This window comes from Talaromyces rugulosus, chromosome V (genome assembly GCF_013368755.1).
Source record: "Talaromyces rugulosus chromosome V, complete sequence".
NCBI classification, from domain to species: domain Eukaryota; kingdom Fungi; phylum Ascomycota; class Eurotiomycetes; order Eurotiales; family Trichocomaceae; genus Talaromyces; species Talaromyces rugulosus.
Genome location: NC_049565.1, coordinates 5,200,780 through 5,214,876, shown reverse-complemented (window position 1 = coordinate 5,214,876; position 14,097 = coordinate 5,200,780). Strand labels below are relative to the sequence as shown.

Below are 14,097 nucleotides of genomic sequence, written 5' to 3'. Positions count from 1 at the left end.
ATGTTGCGGCATTCTTACTGAACTAGTTACGCAAGTGGCCATTCCAATGCGGTAGTACATTTGCGGATTTTGGGCCAATTTCTTTTGAATGATAATTGGAAAACCTCCAAGTGAGCCCTAGGAATATGCCTAGAGATATATTTTGATATAGAAAAGAGTCCCTATAACTGGAATCAAAGTTCAAGATAAGAAGAAACGGCATGTGGCTACAAACTTTCTAGATCCTTGCTTTTGTCCAGCTGCGGTGTACTGTACTGTTTCTCAATACTTGGCACTGATTTGGTGTTTCCCCCCGGCCACATCAATGGTAATACTCGATCCATTTACTACGGTTTGTCCATCTAAAGTGACCTGATAATGCCTTGCTCCGGCGAACTGTGGCAGAGTGATTTGACCTGTCGTTTCCTCGGGAGTGTTCAGCCAAACACTGAAGCCGGTTCCGTTATGCTCCAGCATCCAGCCGGAGGAAAACTTCCCAAGTGGGGTAGTAAAGCCGCCCTCTGCAGATTGCAAGTCGCCGAATTGAGGCTCTAGGATCCATTCCTCGCCACCAGGTCTGCTTGGTCGCAAGCCAATGATGTACGAATTCAGCGCATCCACAGGGCCAGTACTCCAGCCAAGAGCATGGGCCGTATAGGAGCCATTCTTACTATAACTATCATCTCGGTATCGCCAGGATCCATCAAGGTTGTAGCCCTCCACGAAGGTGCTTTCAGTTCCGTATGGGTTTTCCAGGTTCCAGCCCCAGCTTCGTCGGATCAAATCCAGCGCACGTCTTGAGTGACCAACAGCAAGATGGCCCTTAATCTCGTACCCCTCGGTATACATGACAATGCTTCCTGGGAGCTCAGAACATGAAGCCCCAATCGGTGTCCACTGGGTAGAGAGATAGTTGCTTATATTGGACGCATGAGACTTATCAACAGCATTCCAATATAATGCCATACTGTTACCATCTTGACAATGATTGCTGTGATCTTCTTCTGTGTTCCAAAATGCACTGGTTGGGAGTCAGGATAGTCGTATAAACTTCTAAAAGAGTGAACACTTACCCGACAGAAGGATCCCAATTACGTTCTAGGATCGCCTGTTTGAGGGTTTCGGCTTGTGCCAACCATTGGGTACCGATTGTATCGTTCATCCAGCTACTCATTTCAGCACCCCTCAGCAAACACCCATAGAGTAGCATGTTGCCGTCCGTAGTGTGTCCAGTAGAGACAGCTGTGCGGCCCCAATTATTACCTCCAGTCACGTTTATTAGTCCGCTACTGTCAATCTTTTGTCTAGCAAAAGACATGCCAAGCATGAATTTATCCCATCTTTGTGTGAGCCAATCCGTATCACCACTGAAAAGAATGTAATCGTATGTGGCCAGAAGTGTTGCCATATGGTAGGTGTCCGAGCCGAAAATGTTGATTGGTGGTGGCACCCAAGGCAGTTCTCCTGTCGTTTGCTATTCGCAAGTTAGTTTGAATTGGCAATCTGTGTCCGATATCAGAATTTACCTGAACGTTGTACTGTAGTTGTAGAGATCTCTTCAACGTATTCATGTCGCCGAGCGCAATTGCAGCTTCATTAAAGGATTAGTAAGAAAACAAATTCAAAGTAGACAGAGGGATAGTATGGGGTCCGTACCACTTCGCAAGGCCATTCCGAAATCAGCGGCCCATACAGCCCTGTCACGCTTATTGCCAGCGCCCAGGCCAGGACCATCTGTATCCAGGTCTGCGTTATTCTCCCAACCATAGTCTAGGCATGGAAACACACGTGCTGTGTTTGTTGGCATGATGTTCGTCTGAACAGTAAAGGCTGCTCCGTACCAGATGCGGTTTAGAAGGTCATCGCTAGAGTGAAAGTAGCCTCCATAAGCGCGCATATTTCCCCAGTTCGGATGGAATGGTAGCTCTACAGTCATGTTTCTGACTGAGACATCCAGAGTTGAGTTAGTAATAGTGTACAAGCTCAGATATCGAAAACCGCCGCGAGCCTTATCATCTGGCACTGTATATTTGTACACCGTCTGTCCATCCTCTCCAGTGCTGGTGCTGATATCGGTGTACAGCGCACCGTCATGTCCACTACCGCCATTAGACTCGTCAGACATATATCCCGTAAAGTTGCTTGTCTCAGAGAACGCAATGCCAAGAGAACCTGTGCCGTTGGCGACAAATTCAATGGTTACGACGCCACCAACTTCGAGTCCCCAGTCAAATATGTACAACGATCCGTTACTGCTCAAGTTTGGGATGTTCTCAGGCGACCAATTTCCAAGTTGACGAAGGTCACCGTCTAGGACGCGAACAGGAGAAAGAGTCCGAGTATCTGGCACGAAGAATCCATCCTCCCAGGGGCCAGGGAACGCTGCTTGCGCTGGCCCATCGCATTCCGTGTCCCTCCAGCATTCCGCAGATGCAATTGAAGAACATAGAGCGGCCAGGATCGCAGCAAATAGTGGAAAATTGACCATGATGTACGAAATAATAGAGCTAGCAAAGCAGAAGCAAAACAGAAGCAAACCCCGAAGTATCTCGGGGTTAACATGAGCAAAGGGAAAGATTATAGCCCTGGTATGCTTTTAATGTGTCCCTCGAAGTCATTGTACTTCCCCAACACTCTTAGTGAAGCAACAAAACTCTAAGGGTTGCAACCAGGCGCACGGATTCTCATGGGGCTCGGTTTAATATAACCCGAGTATTTAGGTCGGCGTTAATCGGAGAATTAGAATCGTTGAAGCCAGAGACACAAATATAATTAGATTATTATTAATTATGTATATTAAATGCTTTAGATTTATTTTAGAACCAATCTGATAGTATAGATTACCATAATAAATTAATCTTTAAAAGCTAGTATTTTTATAATGCTAATATTAGATTTATTATTTAATCATTTACTGTGGTTGTTAGGGGCGGGCCGGGCAACTAAAATGTGGGACTCCAGTACTAGTGCATATAAAACAGCAGGTATTACTACCTACGTATTTCTAAAATAGAATATGTTGGCCTACGGGATCATTGACCCACTTAGCGTCGATTATTTATTTTAATATAGGAAATGTTGGATAACTGGTGCAGTCGACCGAGCGGATAGCAGCTGTCACGTGATGCAAATCACGTGACGAGGGCTCAGGGGTGAACCCGCGCTCGGCACCGCTCTCGGGCATGTTTAGACAACACAACGAATTACTATTGAAATTATATGAGAGTCTGTTTAGACCGTGTAATTACATGAGTAGACCCCACAGGAAATCTATTATAATTTGTCTGGACAGAAAAGTTATTTGCTAGTGCTTGCGAAGCAGCTTTCAAGTTATTATTATTATTATTATTGTTTAATCATATTTAACGTCTATACCGAGCCCTAGGCTATGACAGACAGCGATTCGCGTGGATTAGACCTGCTTATAGGGATTGCCCCCTATAAGCCGGTGCCTCTACCCCATTGGATCCAGGCTTTCAAGGTATCTTGCACTTTCCTCGCCCCAAGCCGCTTATATGCGCAGGACGATTTGGGGGCTTATAGTGGGTGGCAACCACTACCCCCTCCTTATGGCCACTAACGTTTGGGCGTTGCCTACAATAGCGGGCCTCCCATGCCCGCTATCAAGATTTCAAGTTAGTAGCATGGCAGAGGGATTTTATTTCCATAAAGGGGCCAAATGTTTTCTAATCAGCAACATAATATCTAATCTAACGATCATTATATTGAGAGCAAAAAAGTATAAATACTACCAACTTGGTCCCTTCGAAATGGTAAAATGCCAACAATCTTATAGGTCTTATAGTATGTTATTTTTTTACATACTCTCTAATGCTTTGGTTTTAACTTTCTTTCTAGATCTACATCTATCATGCATAATTTTATGGGAGAGAATTTTCAGAGAGTACAGGAGCCTCATCACTTATTAAAGTGTGTGGTTAGTTCGACGTAGTGAATTGGTATAGGAGCACCACTGCTGCCATGTAAATAAACACGCGAAAAAAGCACCACGCTACCTAAAGCAAGGCTACCAAGGTAGTAAAAAAAGAACTCTATCGACCGGTAGTAGTATGGTTATTATAAACCAACAATTTGGAAAAGTGAGCAATGTGCGAGTAGTCTCAACGAAAGTAACTCACCTAGTAAGCAACACAGACCAGCACTTTGTACCCCAACTCGATAATGGTCGTGTGAAAAAAAGAAACATCATTGGCCATATGCTTAGATTGACGGTGGGTAAGCATGTGATAAATCCGTGCCCACACAGACCCATTTCTTAGCATCGCAACGCATGAAGTAACATGCCTTTTCCATAGGCTTAGTAGTTCTAGATTCCTTCCCCCACAATTCCACCATCTCCACAGAGGTTTCCGTGTTTGCGTTTCTGGGGCTCCACAACGTAACCTCGGGGAAGTTGGTTGCTCTGAGTCATGGTGAAGACGACTACGCGAGCTCCGCCACCAGATTCTCCGATCAGACAACTGACATTATGTTTCGGGCTGCTAGCCTTTACATCGGTCGGAAGTATACACAGAACTGTATGCAGTACAGTGCTTTATCCGGGGATGTGGTTAAAAGGAAGTCACACTCCTACGCTTAATTCGACAACCTTCTCTTTCAACTGGGAAGTTGGGATAAGTCTCGAAAGACAGCTTATTGGATACTAGGAATTTGCCTGCCTTACCATGGAAAAGTGCTTATATATGTACATGTATATTAAGGGATGTTGTATTTCCGCAAACCACGTGCTGTTGTTATATACACATGTATACTGTTTACTAGACGTATCTTATAGACTCACTATTGGTATACATAGCCTTAATCAATACCTTTTTATGTGAAATTTCGGGTGTCCATGGGAAAATGATTTTTCACTTCTGACAAGGGCATAAATCCAGCTGGCAGTTTTGAAGTCGATACCAACCCCAGCTGAGAAAGATGTTGGATCAACCTCTCTCTGACAGCTTTGTGGGTGGCCTTGGGTAGCGCTGCAAAAACATTTAGGTAATCCTGTTTTAGTGTGTGTTGAGCCCTGAATGCCGCCAAAATCACAGTCAGGGTTTGGGTGATCAAGCTTACTCGCATGAAAGGGTTGCCGTCCAGTCCTGGCACACCATGGAATATGCCCTCGGCATGTAGCACGCCCAGATCGACTGCAAAATCACCTAATACAGTTGCGCATCTCTTCTTTTGTTCTCCGTTCGATGTAATAATTCCATAAGGAACGTTGTTGATGTTGAAGAGCGTTTCCAAGGAACTGGAAATGGAAGCCATGCTGAAATATCCGATAGTATTGTGTCTAACACACACACGGTTGGATGGCTCTATTCATTAAATCAAGGGTTACGAGACAATGGGTTCGTCTATAATTCCCCTTGCCATCGCTCTCTTAGGCTCCAATTGTGAGGTCCGCATGCCGATTCTAGGAGAACGCCGGTTAAAGGCGCTCGGTTCCCCATCGGGCCCGATTTCGCCACTATTTTACCCCATCGGATGCTCGTTTCTTGGAGGCTTTGGAGAGGTTGACAGCGCAAGTTGAAGGGTTTATCTCGAATAGAGCTATATATTTTCTCCAGGGGCACTGGGAGTTCGGTACAATGTGATGACAATTGCAGGACATCTTCTCCTTTGAGGTATTCCTTCGCCAACTCAACACCCGTCAACACATCATCAGAAACAGAGATGCTTTTATCTCTTAACCTGGCAAATTCATCCTCAAGCAACAACCAGCTGTCGCCTTTGGCTACCCAGCGACGGTTAGTCACATCTCATAATAATGACGCCAAGGCCATCGTGCATTCCGCCGGCGACTTTCAATGGCAGGCATATGATGGCAACCAGATGGCCTTCAGCGTAGTCTACTCAACGAGTCGATTTCCCGTGGAGATGAACGGCGATGCCGACATTCAGGCCCATGACACCCTGATGCAGAAGTGACCGGGCCGTGTGAACCCGGGTGGCACGGTGCTGCGATGCGTTGACTTTGCGCCGGGCTACCAGTGCGGCATGCATCGGACGCAGAGCGTCGACTATGGCATAGTTCTCGAGGGAGAGATTGATATACTACTAGATGCAGGCGAGGTACACTCAATGAAAGCAGGCGACGTTGCCGTCCAGCGTGCTACCAATCACCAGTGGCGTAACACTTCCAACACAAAATGGGCACGGATGATGTTTGTGTTGCAGGACTGGGAGCCCTTGGAGATCCAGGGTAAAATCCTTGGAGAGGATCTGGGCAGGGACCTAGCCTATTTGCCACTAAGCTGCCAGTAATCCCCATGTTTATAATCATATTGTAACTATGTTATTATGATTTTGGTTGCTTATTTTTTTTAATTTTTTCTTTTCATTATCTATGTTTAAGCTGTCAAAGTTGAATTCCACCATTTTTCGGAAAAGTATAATCGATCTTATGGAAATATATTAAGCTGTTAGGAGATTTTATTAAAAGTGGGAGTTTTAGGTTAATATTTAAGCAACTACAGTAATTTCCTCCAGAGATAAATATCAGCGAGAATAAAGATAATCAGGGATATAAAGGTTGACGGTGTTATACTACTATCCCTACTAAGCAAGAACTGATTAACGGCACTTCCAATGCTTAATCGTCTTCAATGTTCTCAATGTCGGGGGACATTCAGACCACATGGAGGTGCACCACCTTGATTTCCTGTTGAACAGCTATTGATCAAACATGTGATACATGTCTCCTGCCCCAACCTGTCTTACCAACACGAGCTTAAAAACTTCCCCCTCCAGGCAAGATATCGATATAACCGTAACCAGTATATTGATTTCCTGTCACTTCCACCGCTCCTGAGTAAAATGGATTGTCGAAACCCTGCATGACAAACTCTTGATCGCGTCGAACAGGTTTTATGTGTAGGAGGGTTCCATCTGCCAATCTGATCCTATGGTCTAGCGAGTATGTTTTGTTGGATACTGGAGATTGAAAGCTGTCCGTGACGGTAAAATCGGCTAAAGGCACAATAGTGTTGATCCCAGACGGCCTCTGGATTGTAGCAAATGACTTGTTCCCATTCACGTCATCTTCCCAATTCCAGATGGAAGCATAAATTTCTTCATGTGACGTGTTGGATGAGGTTAGATAGAGACCAAGCCATGTAAAGGCTGGCGCTAAAGTAGGCCCCCATTGACGATCGTACCAACCAAGGGATTGGCTCGGGTCGATAGTGAAGAGGGTGTCATTAACAGTGAATGTGCCACTGAGGCGGCCGCGTGGTACGGACACTTGGTGTTGGGGTTCGCCCACCCAAAGCCATGAGCCGAGTCCCGCGTTCAGCACTGGTGGTCCGGCCTTGTCCATATCGATGGCAATGTTGAACTTTGTTTCCGGCACACGACTGGTAATTTTTAGTCGTGGAAACCATTCGTTGGCAGGCCCGATCAATTCCATGTCAAACACATTGCCAGGTATGGTTAGGTGGAATGGCTCCACGGTACCGTTATTATGAGTGAACGTGTTGACCGCTTGATAGTATTTTGGGTGGTATCCGAGAGGGTCGTCGAGGGAAAGAATACCCCCGCGATAAGTTGTCACATTGCCATAGACAGCGGCGTGTGCCATGAGAAGATAGTTATCGTTGCTCGTGGTCCGGACGATGCCGCCTGCCCAGTAAGAGTCAAAGGCATGCTCTACTTTTACCAAATGCAGATCAGATAGATCAAAGAAGGTTGGCACATTCTCCTGGTGAAATAGTTATAGTTAGTTCACGGGTAATGCTTGTTTCAGTATGTTAAGTTAGGTTTGAGGGTAGCACACAATAAAGCTTGAGGCATTGATATCTAGCTTTGTTGGCTTGGACACAAGCTCGAAACCTGACACTCCACAAAACAACAAGCCGATCAATGAAGCGGGTAGTAGGTGATACATCTTTCGAGGCACAGGGAAGAATAATATGTTGTGTATTTATAGTGGATAGCAAAATCTGAATTGCTCGTCTTGATCATGAAGAGTCCAGGTATGGACTAGGTATTTATACTCCCGCTACCACAACTCCAAACTGCCCAGCAACTGTTCAGCATCCTGAGGATCCGAAGCGCTAGGCGTACACCAATGTAGGTGACACAGCGTGTGGTCGGTAGAAGTCTGGGCATTTAATAAGCAGCTTGTAAGCGATTATCAAATTTTAAAAAAAACCGATTATTAACCAGCTCGTAAGCAGTTAGCTGCGGCTCGTAAGGCGCAGGAAGATCTCAGGAACGGGATTACACAAATGTTACTAATGCCAAGATCTAATCTAACTAACTCCTGCGCCTTGGCGGATTCTCCTGAGGTGTCACTGGGAGATATGATCACATAGTTCCGCAGGTCCAGCCGATCGGAACCATCCTTCCTAAATATCTCGCACATTATCTTCACATTTTTTTAGTCGAATTTGCGAGTTAGAGATGGGTCAAAGGAATTTTGATCCAGCCCCAAAAAATTTTGAGGTTGCTAGAAATGAAGCTGGCGTTGCTGCTATATTAAAATGTTGGCAGCATTTCTTGGCAAGGGTCTTTTTGGGTGTACGTCTAAATTTTTATTATTTTATATATCTAATAGGTTTTACTAAATTGATTAGTTTTTATATATTAATAGTATATTATTTCCTTTACTAGTTATTACATATGTACATGTAGTCTTTTTAATCAGTTTTTATATACATAGTAGAAGAGCTATTATATAGACTGTCAACTGATCTATTTTTCATCATATGGGATAGCTATATAGATATATAAACTTTCCACTCTACCCTTATCTTTAATGTTACATGTAGCTCGCCATCCTAAGATACAATGGATCATCTTATCTTCCTGCACAGTTCGTACCACTAATATATTTTAGTTTAGTGTTTGTGGTTTGTTATGCACTGCGACGGAAACTATAATTAGGGCGAAAAAAGAAAGAAAACAGGTTGAGCTTGATCCAGAGTCGGCTTCTACATGCAGTTTTGGCTCATGTCTTGCAGCAGCAGCAACTTCTGGTTCAGTGGTTATGCGCACATTATTGCTGCTACTATTATTACGGAACATGGTCTAGCTTGTCCCTGACAATCAACTACTGTTAAATAATCCGTGGTGATAATTTATTAGCTGAAAAGGCATTGGTCTTTGCTTAAAAAACGAAAAAGATTTCAATGTTGTACTAGAATTTACAGGTAGACATCGGGAACCTTACCAATTGACTCGTAACTCTGAAAAACTAAACTAAAATGAATATCGTTCATGTAAATATCAGCAATATAAATGTACTTAGGTTAGGTATTTGTGTCTTGGATGCTCACAGGGGGTTGACGGCGACTTGTCCTCTCCTCTATCTTATCCTCCCTCAGCCTCCTTGCGCTCTCCCTGCCTGACGGCGGCCGCGGCGGCAGTGGCATACGAATGTATAAATCCTCTTCAATATCTCCATGTATCCTCCGTGTCCGTATGCTGTCTTGGCGATTATAATCATGGTATAATTTCCGTCTGCGGGTATTCACTTCCACGGAGGTATAGAGCTCCTCCGAGGGAGGCTCGCTCTCCACATTTCTTTTGTAAGCATCTCCATAGATATTGATGCGAGGCTTGCCATCTGGGTGCGAGGGCCGGGGGTAGGGGTAGTATATGTTCTCCACTGGAAGAGGGGAAGAATAACCATATGCACTCTGCACCGAGGAAGGAGGAGAAGGATAGTATACAATCTGTGCTGCAGGGGAAGAGTAGCCGTATGCACTCTGTGCTGAGCGATGAGGGATGTATGCACTCCGTGACGAGGAAAAGGGGCCATATGCACTTTGTGCCGAGCGGCGGGGGTGGTATATACCCTCTGCTGAGGGAGAAGAGTCATATTCGCTCCTTAGCACCGGAGCAGGGGGTTGATATGAATAAGGATAGTATGCAAGCGGTGCTGGGGGGGACGGGTAATAGGAATGAGGGTAGAATGCACTCTGCGCTGGAGGAGGTCCAGCATATGAATGGGGTGGCCTTTGGGGACGAGGTTTCGTGACAAGGTGATGTCTGACTTTGGGAGGAGTTGGAGGTAGCTCTGTCACGTATATGCTGATATTCTTGTACGCCAGCCGCTCTGGATACGTTGGGGACGAGAACTCAGAGGGCCCGACAGAGATATGCCCGGCTGCAGGCGGTTGGAGAGCAACATTCCCCATTGTCGGTGGCCGGAGAGGCTTTGGCAGAATTTTATCTGACCTTCTCACCCACGTACCGCATGAGGAGCTGTTCGAGAGAAACCAAACGGTCAGCTTCAAATCTGCAGGGAAGGACATGAACCGTACCATAATCGTCCTGTGTATCCCTTCATGCCAGCATCGGATATCAAATTGGAAGAACAACCAAGTCGAGGACAGCGCTGGGACCCCGAGTACTGGCCAATTATGATGGCCATGGTAATACGCGCCCCAGGCCGCAGGTGTGGGTAGGTCGTTGCGTTTATGGGAATCACCAGGTCGGTAGAACTTTCAAAGAGTTCGTATTCTCCGGCAAAGACTTTCTTTCTACCCGGTCCCTTGCTGAATTGTGCTAAGATGATAGCTTCTAGAATCTAGCATGTACATCAGCAAGGATCTCCCTCTCGATTTTGAAGACGACATACATCCCAGTCGGACTCGGAGGCAACAGGCATGACATTCCCAAGGGCGTTTTCGAAGCGAATAGGTTGCTGTACCCACGTATATACTGTATCCGGGGGAGTGGTGGTTTTTTCCGATAGGGTTCGGAGCATATTGGCGAGTTCATTGTTTGAGCTCCTACACGACCTAAATAAGTTACCGGTGTTTGGAAGTACTTCAGTGTTGTTTGGAACGCACCATATTCGATTCACGGTCTCTCGAACATATTCAACATTCTTATCCGTTTTGGAATAATTGCCCATTCGCTGCACGATCAGTTCGACAGTACGTTCATTCTGTAACTGGATTTCGTCCAGATGTTGGTTTGCTCGCGATACCAATTTACTACACTCGTTAGACTTATTACTTTTGATGACAGTTCCCAAAAGACAGCACGCACAGCGAAGCAGTACTCAGTTCCAGATTGAGATATCCAACATGCGCCATCAAATACTGCCGTAATTCCGGCAGATCTTTCTTCAAAAGTAGCTCCCATCTCACCATCCTCGGCGCCGCTCTCAGCTTTGTCATATTGCTCTGCGCACCAAGACTATCCTCAAAAGGTTTGATCTTGTCGTGAAAGCGCTCGAGTGTCTTGACACAATAGAGGGATACGAATTTCAGCGTCTGTATCTCCGGTGATGACGAGTAGGGGCTTGCAGCTCGTGACAATGAGTCAATGTGTTCGAGAGCGTGCTCCAGGCCGAAGAGCTCTGTTTCAAGCTCTTGGAACTGCTCGCGGGCCCCGCTGGTGCTGCGCAAGCTTGTCACGATGGAGTTGATGAGTTTGACTGCGCTGGCGAGATCGCCGGCGCTCCAGCCGAATGACATTTTTGTGTCGAGTTTGGATGCTTCGACCGCTACACTCACTGCTCACTTGATGTTGTTAGTTGCATGTACGTGCTGAAAAAAATAATAGGTTTATTGAAAACAAACATTGCTGGCATCAGCGTCGAAGCTTCCTTCGTCACGACCACAGCACGCAACACCTTGCCCTGCGCCGTGCAAAAGAGATACGCATCCAAAGCCCACTTTGCCTGTATTATTATGTCCCCCCCTCGGAAAAAAACAAACAGAAAGAGTTAAGTTTTGATCGAGCCTGGCGAGGGAATTCGGAACAGTGTTGTACTCGGACCCCGCTTGCACAGCCCCACACTCGTATCTCAGCCACAGTTTACATACATACCGCTGGTGAGGCTCTAAGAATGGATCGGCACGTGCCGTACTCTAGACGACATATTGAAGTTGTCAACGGTTATATATGTTGAATGTGAATTTAATAAATACTCATGTTCTAGTGGTTAATATCAACCGACAATAATATTCTCTTTTTATAAGGATATCTTTAATGTTATAACCGAATCAATAACTTATTTATTTTTATATATTATATAAAATATAAAGAAAAGTGAGAGAGATAAAAAAAGGAAAGCAAATGCAATACTAAACTAAAAAATCACCACTTCATACTGGTTTGTAACCTAGGGAAATAGATTGGCTCCTCCCTGGATGCAATCGTCCTTAGATATGCGCCAACCAATGGATGCAGTCCAAGCCTTTCCGCCTCAACAACCCATCCTTCAATCGACAAGATGCGGAACCGATAGCCCGTCTCCTTTTCGAGGTATTGTTTAGCATCTTCAACTGGAATCACCTGTTCACCCGACAGGTGTAAAACAGTTATTCGTGATTCCTCCACGGGTTCAGCTATTATCGCACGGTGGACCAGCCCTCGAGCAACCAGGTGGACATCCACCAAATCCAAATGTCCTCTCCACCGAGTCATTTCTGGCACAGCACGCATTTGCCGCGAGAATTGTAACACGTTATGCAAGATATCCAAGGCAGGCGCGCCGTCGCCGGTAATGCTGGATGGGCGGTAGATTTGAACTGGTAAGCCTGTACGATGTGTGGCATTCTCAAGATACGTCTCGCTGGCCCACTTGGATGCGATGTAGCCGTCAACCTGAGAGAGGCTGCTTGCTGCATCAGTGGACGAGATTGTGCATTCTTCCACCACATCTTTTCCAGCTAGCAGACCAACTCCAGCAGTTGAGACGAAGTGGAAAGGGACCTGTCGGGGAGCGACTAGTCGAACAAATTCTTTCGTCGAGCCTAGATTGGGCGCTCGTAAAGATTCATATGGTTTCATGAAAGATACATCTGCACCGTTATGAATTATCACGTCGGCCTCGGAGAAAAGAAGCCGCGCCTCCTCTTCGAGCATTCCAAGGAACGGTAAAGACAGGTCGCCGGCATGCAAAACCACTTTGTCGGTTGATTGCTCCAGGAGTCGTGCAGCATCGGATTCGAGGTTTCTAACTGCAACGCAATGAATCTGACTGACGTTACCCAATTCTTGTAGCTGGTTAACAATTGCACGACCGAGAAAACCTGTGGCGCCCGAGACCACGACCGTAAGAGATGCTGTATTCCGTGTCAATATGGCCATTTGTTGAGGCTTGGTCCACTCAGAAAGATCCCCAGCATCGGTTTCCACCAGCCAATTGATAGAGCTGCTACTTGAAGCGACTTGATCGGTCATATCCTCTGCTGTAGTGCCTATAGAAGACTCGATCGTAGTCGCAAGACTAGCCAGCGTGCTCGCCCGGAACAACTCCGTCAGGGCAATACGCTGCCCAAATTCTTGTAAAATACCGGCCTGGACCTTCAACAAGAGCAGCGAGTTTCCGCCTGTGGCGAAGAAGTTGGATCGCTTCGTAATGGGAATTCCTGTGTGGCCGAGCGCCTCATCCCAGACCCCTTTCAACCGGTGCTCTGTCTGGCTTAGAGAATCTACAGTGCTCTTGGACGCAGGTGTATGAATGGGGTTTGATGGTAATTCTAGAGCTGAAAGGGCTTTTCGGTCTAGCTTGCCACTTGCACTCATGGGTAGACGGTCTAGAGGGATTCCCTGGGCTGGGCGCATATAGACAGGCAGTGGAAGTTCGGGCAAAAGTTGCTCAAGATACTGCGCAGGATCCGATGGTGCTTTGTTAGCCGAGAAGACAACATAGGCAACTAAGAAGCTGTTCTGCTCGGCATCTCGAACAACAACTGCGGCGTTGGCCACCACTCCATCGGAGGTCTTTATAATCGATGCTGCAATGTCGTTGAGCTCAATTCGAATTCCACGCAGCTTAATCTGAGAATCGGACTCTATCCGGCCTATATAGACGAGAGATCCATCAGTAAGCATTCGTGCCATGTCCCCCGTCAGATAACCTCTAGATGTCAACGAGGAGGGGCTGCGGTTGATGATGAACTTTTCCCGCGTGAGACTCTCGTTGTTCAAGTATCCAGCGGCAACTGCAGCACCGCTGACGAGAATCTGTCCAGGCCACCCAAGAGGTACGGGCTGCATGTCATCATCTACAAGGTGGACATGGTAACCAGGGAGAGCACGGCCAATGGGAATGCGAGTCTCAGAGGAAGCTGCCATGTATCGGTAATCTACCGCGCCAATGTTTGAACAAACAGATATCTCCGTAGGTCCTATATCTCCGTT

At 46.1% G+C, this 14,097-nt stretch overlaps 6 protein-coding genes across 6 annotated transcripts; 1 reads left to right on the top strand and 5 right to left on the bottom strand.

Annotated features, from left to right (window-relative positions):
* Positions 1 to 261: 261 nt before the first annotated feature.
* On the bottom strand, positions 262 to 2,467 carry TRUGW13939_10321 (uncharacterized protein; the record flags this gene model as incomplete). The annotated part of the gene is made up of 4 exons (XM_035493433.1): positions 262 to 1,000; positions 1,053 to 1,453; positions 1,506 to 1,570; positions 1,636 to 2,467. 4 exons carry the CDS (start codon positions 2,465 to 2,467, stop codon positions 262 to 264), a joined length of 2,037 nt encoding a protein of 678 aa, XP_035349326.1.
* Positions 2,468 to 4,812: 2,345 nt separating this feature from the next.
* Positions 4,813 to 5,253, bottom strand: TRUGW13939_10320 (uncharacterized protein; the record flags this gene model as incomplete). The annotated part of the gene is made up of 1 exon (XM_035493432.1): positions 4,813 to 5,253. The coding sequence occupies one exon, from the start codon at positions 5,251 to 5,253 to the stop codon at positions 4,813 to 4,815; it is 441 nt and encodes a 146-aa protein (XP_035349325.1).
* A 408-nt stretch (positions 5,254 to 5,661) lies between these two features.
* On the top strand, positions 5,662 to 6,252 carry TRUGW13939_10319 (uncharacterized protein; the record flags this gene model as incomplete). Its single annotated transcript, XM_035493431.1, has 2 exons — positions 5,662 to 5,912; positions 6,003 to 6,252. The coding sequence occupies 2 exons, from the start codon at positions 5,662 to 5,664 to the stop codon at positions 6,250 to 6,252; spliced, it is 501 nt and encodes a 166-aa protein (XP_035349324.1).
* A 466-nt stretch (positions 6,253 to 6,718) lies between these two features.
* On the bottom strand, positions 6,719 to 7,873 carry TRUGW13939_10318 (uncharacterized protein; the record flags this gene model as incomplete). The annotated part of the gene is made up of 2 exons (XM_035493430.1): positions 6,719 to 7,687; positions 7,763 to 7,873. 2 exons carry the CDS (start codon positions 7,871 to 7,873, stop codon positions 6,719 to 6,721), a joined length of 1,080 nt encoding a protein of 359 aa, XP_035349323.1.
* A 1,366-nt stretch (positions 7,874 to 9,239) lies between these two features.
* TRUGW13939_10317 (uncharacterized protein) lies at positions 9,240 to 11,420 on the bottom strand (the record flags this gene model as incomplete). The annotated part of the gene is made up of 5 exons (XM_035493429.1): positions 9,240 to 10,197; positions 10,257 to 10,522; positions 10,574 to 10,727; positions 10,788 to 10,934; positions 10,990 to 11,420. The coding sequence occupies 5 exons, from the start codon at positions 11,418 to 11,420 to the stop codon at positions 9,240 to 9,242; spliced, it is 1,956 nt and encodes a 651-aa protein (XP_035349322.1).
* Positions 11,421 to 12,045: 625 nt separating this feature from the next.
* On the bottom strand, positions 12,046 to 14,031 carry TRUGW13939_10316 (uncharacterized protein; the record flags this gene model as incomplete). Its single annotated transcript, XM_035493428.1, has 1 exon — positions 12,046 to 14,031. The coding sequence occupies one exon, from the start codon at positions 14,029 to 14,031 to the stop codon at positions 12,046 to 12,048; it is 1,986 nt and encodes a 661-aa protein (XP_035349321.1).
* Positions 14,032 to 14,097: the final 66 nt, after the last annotated feature.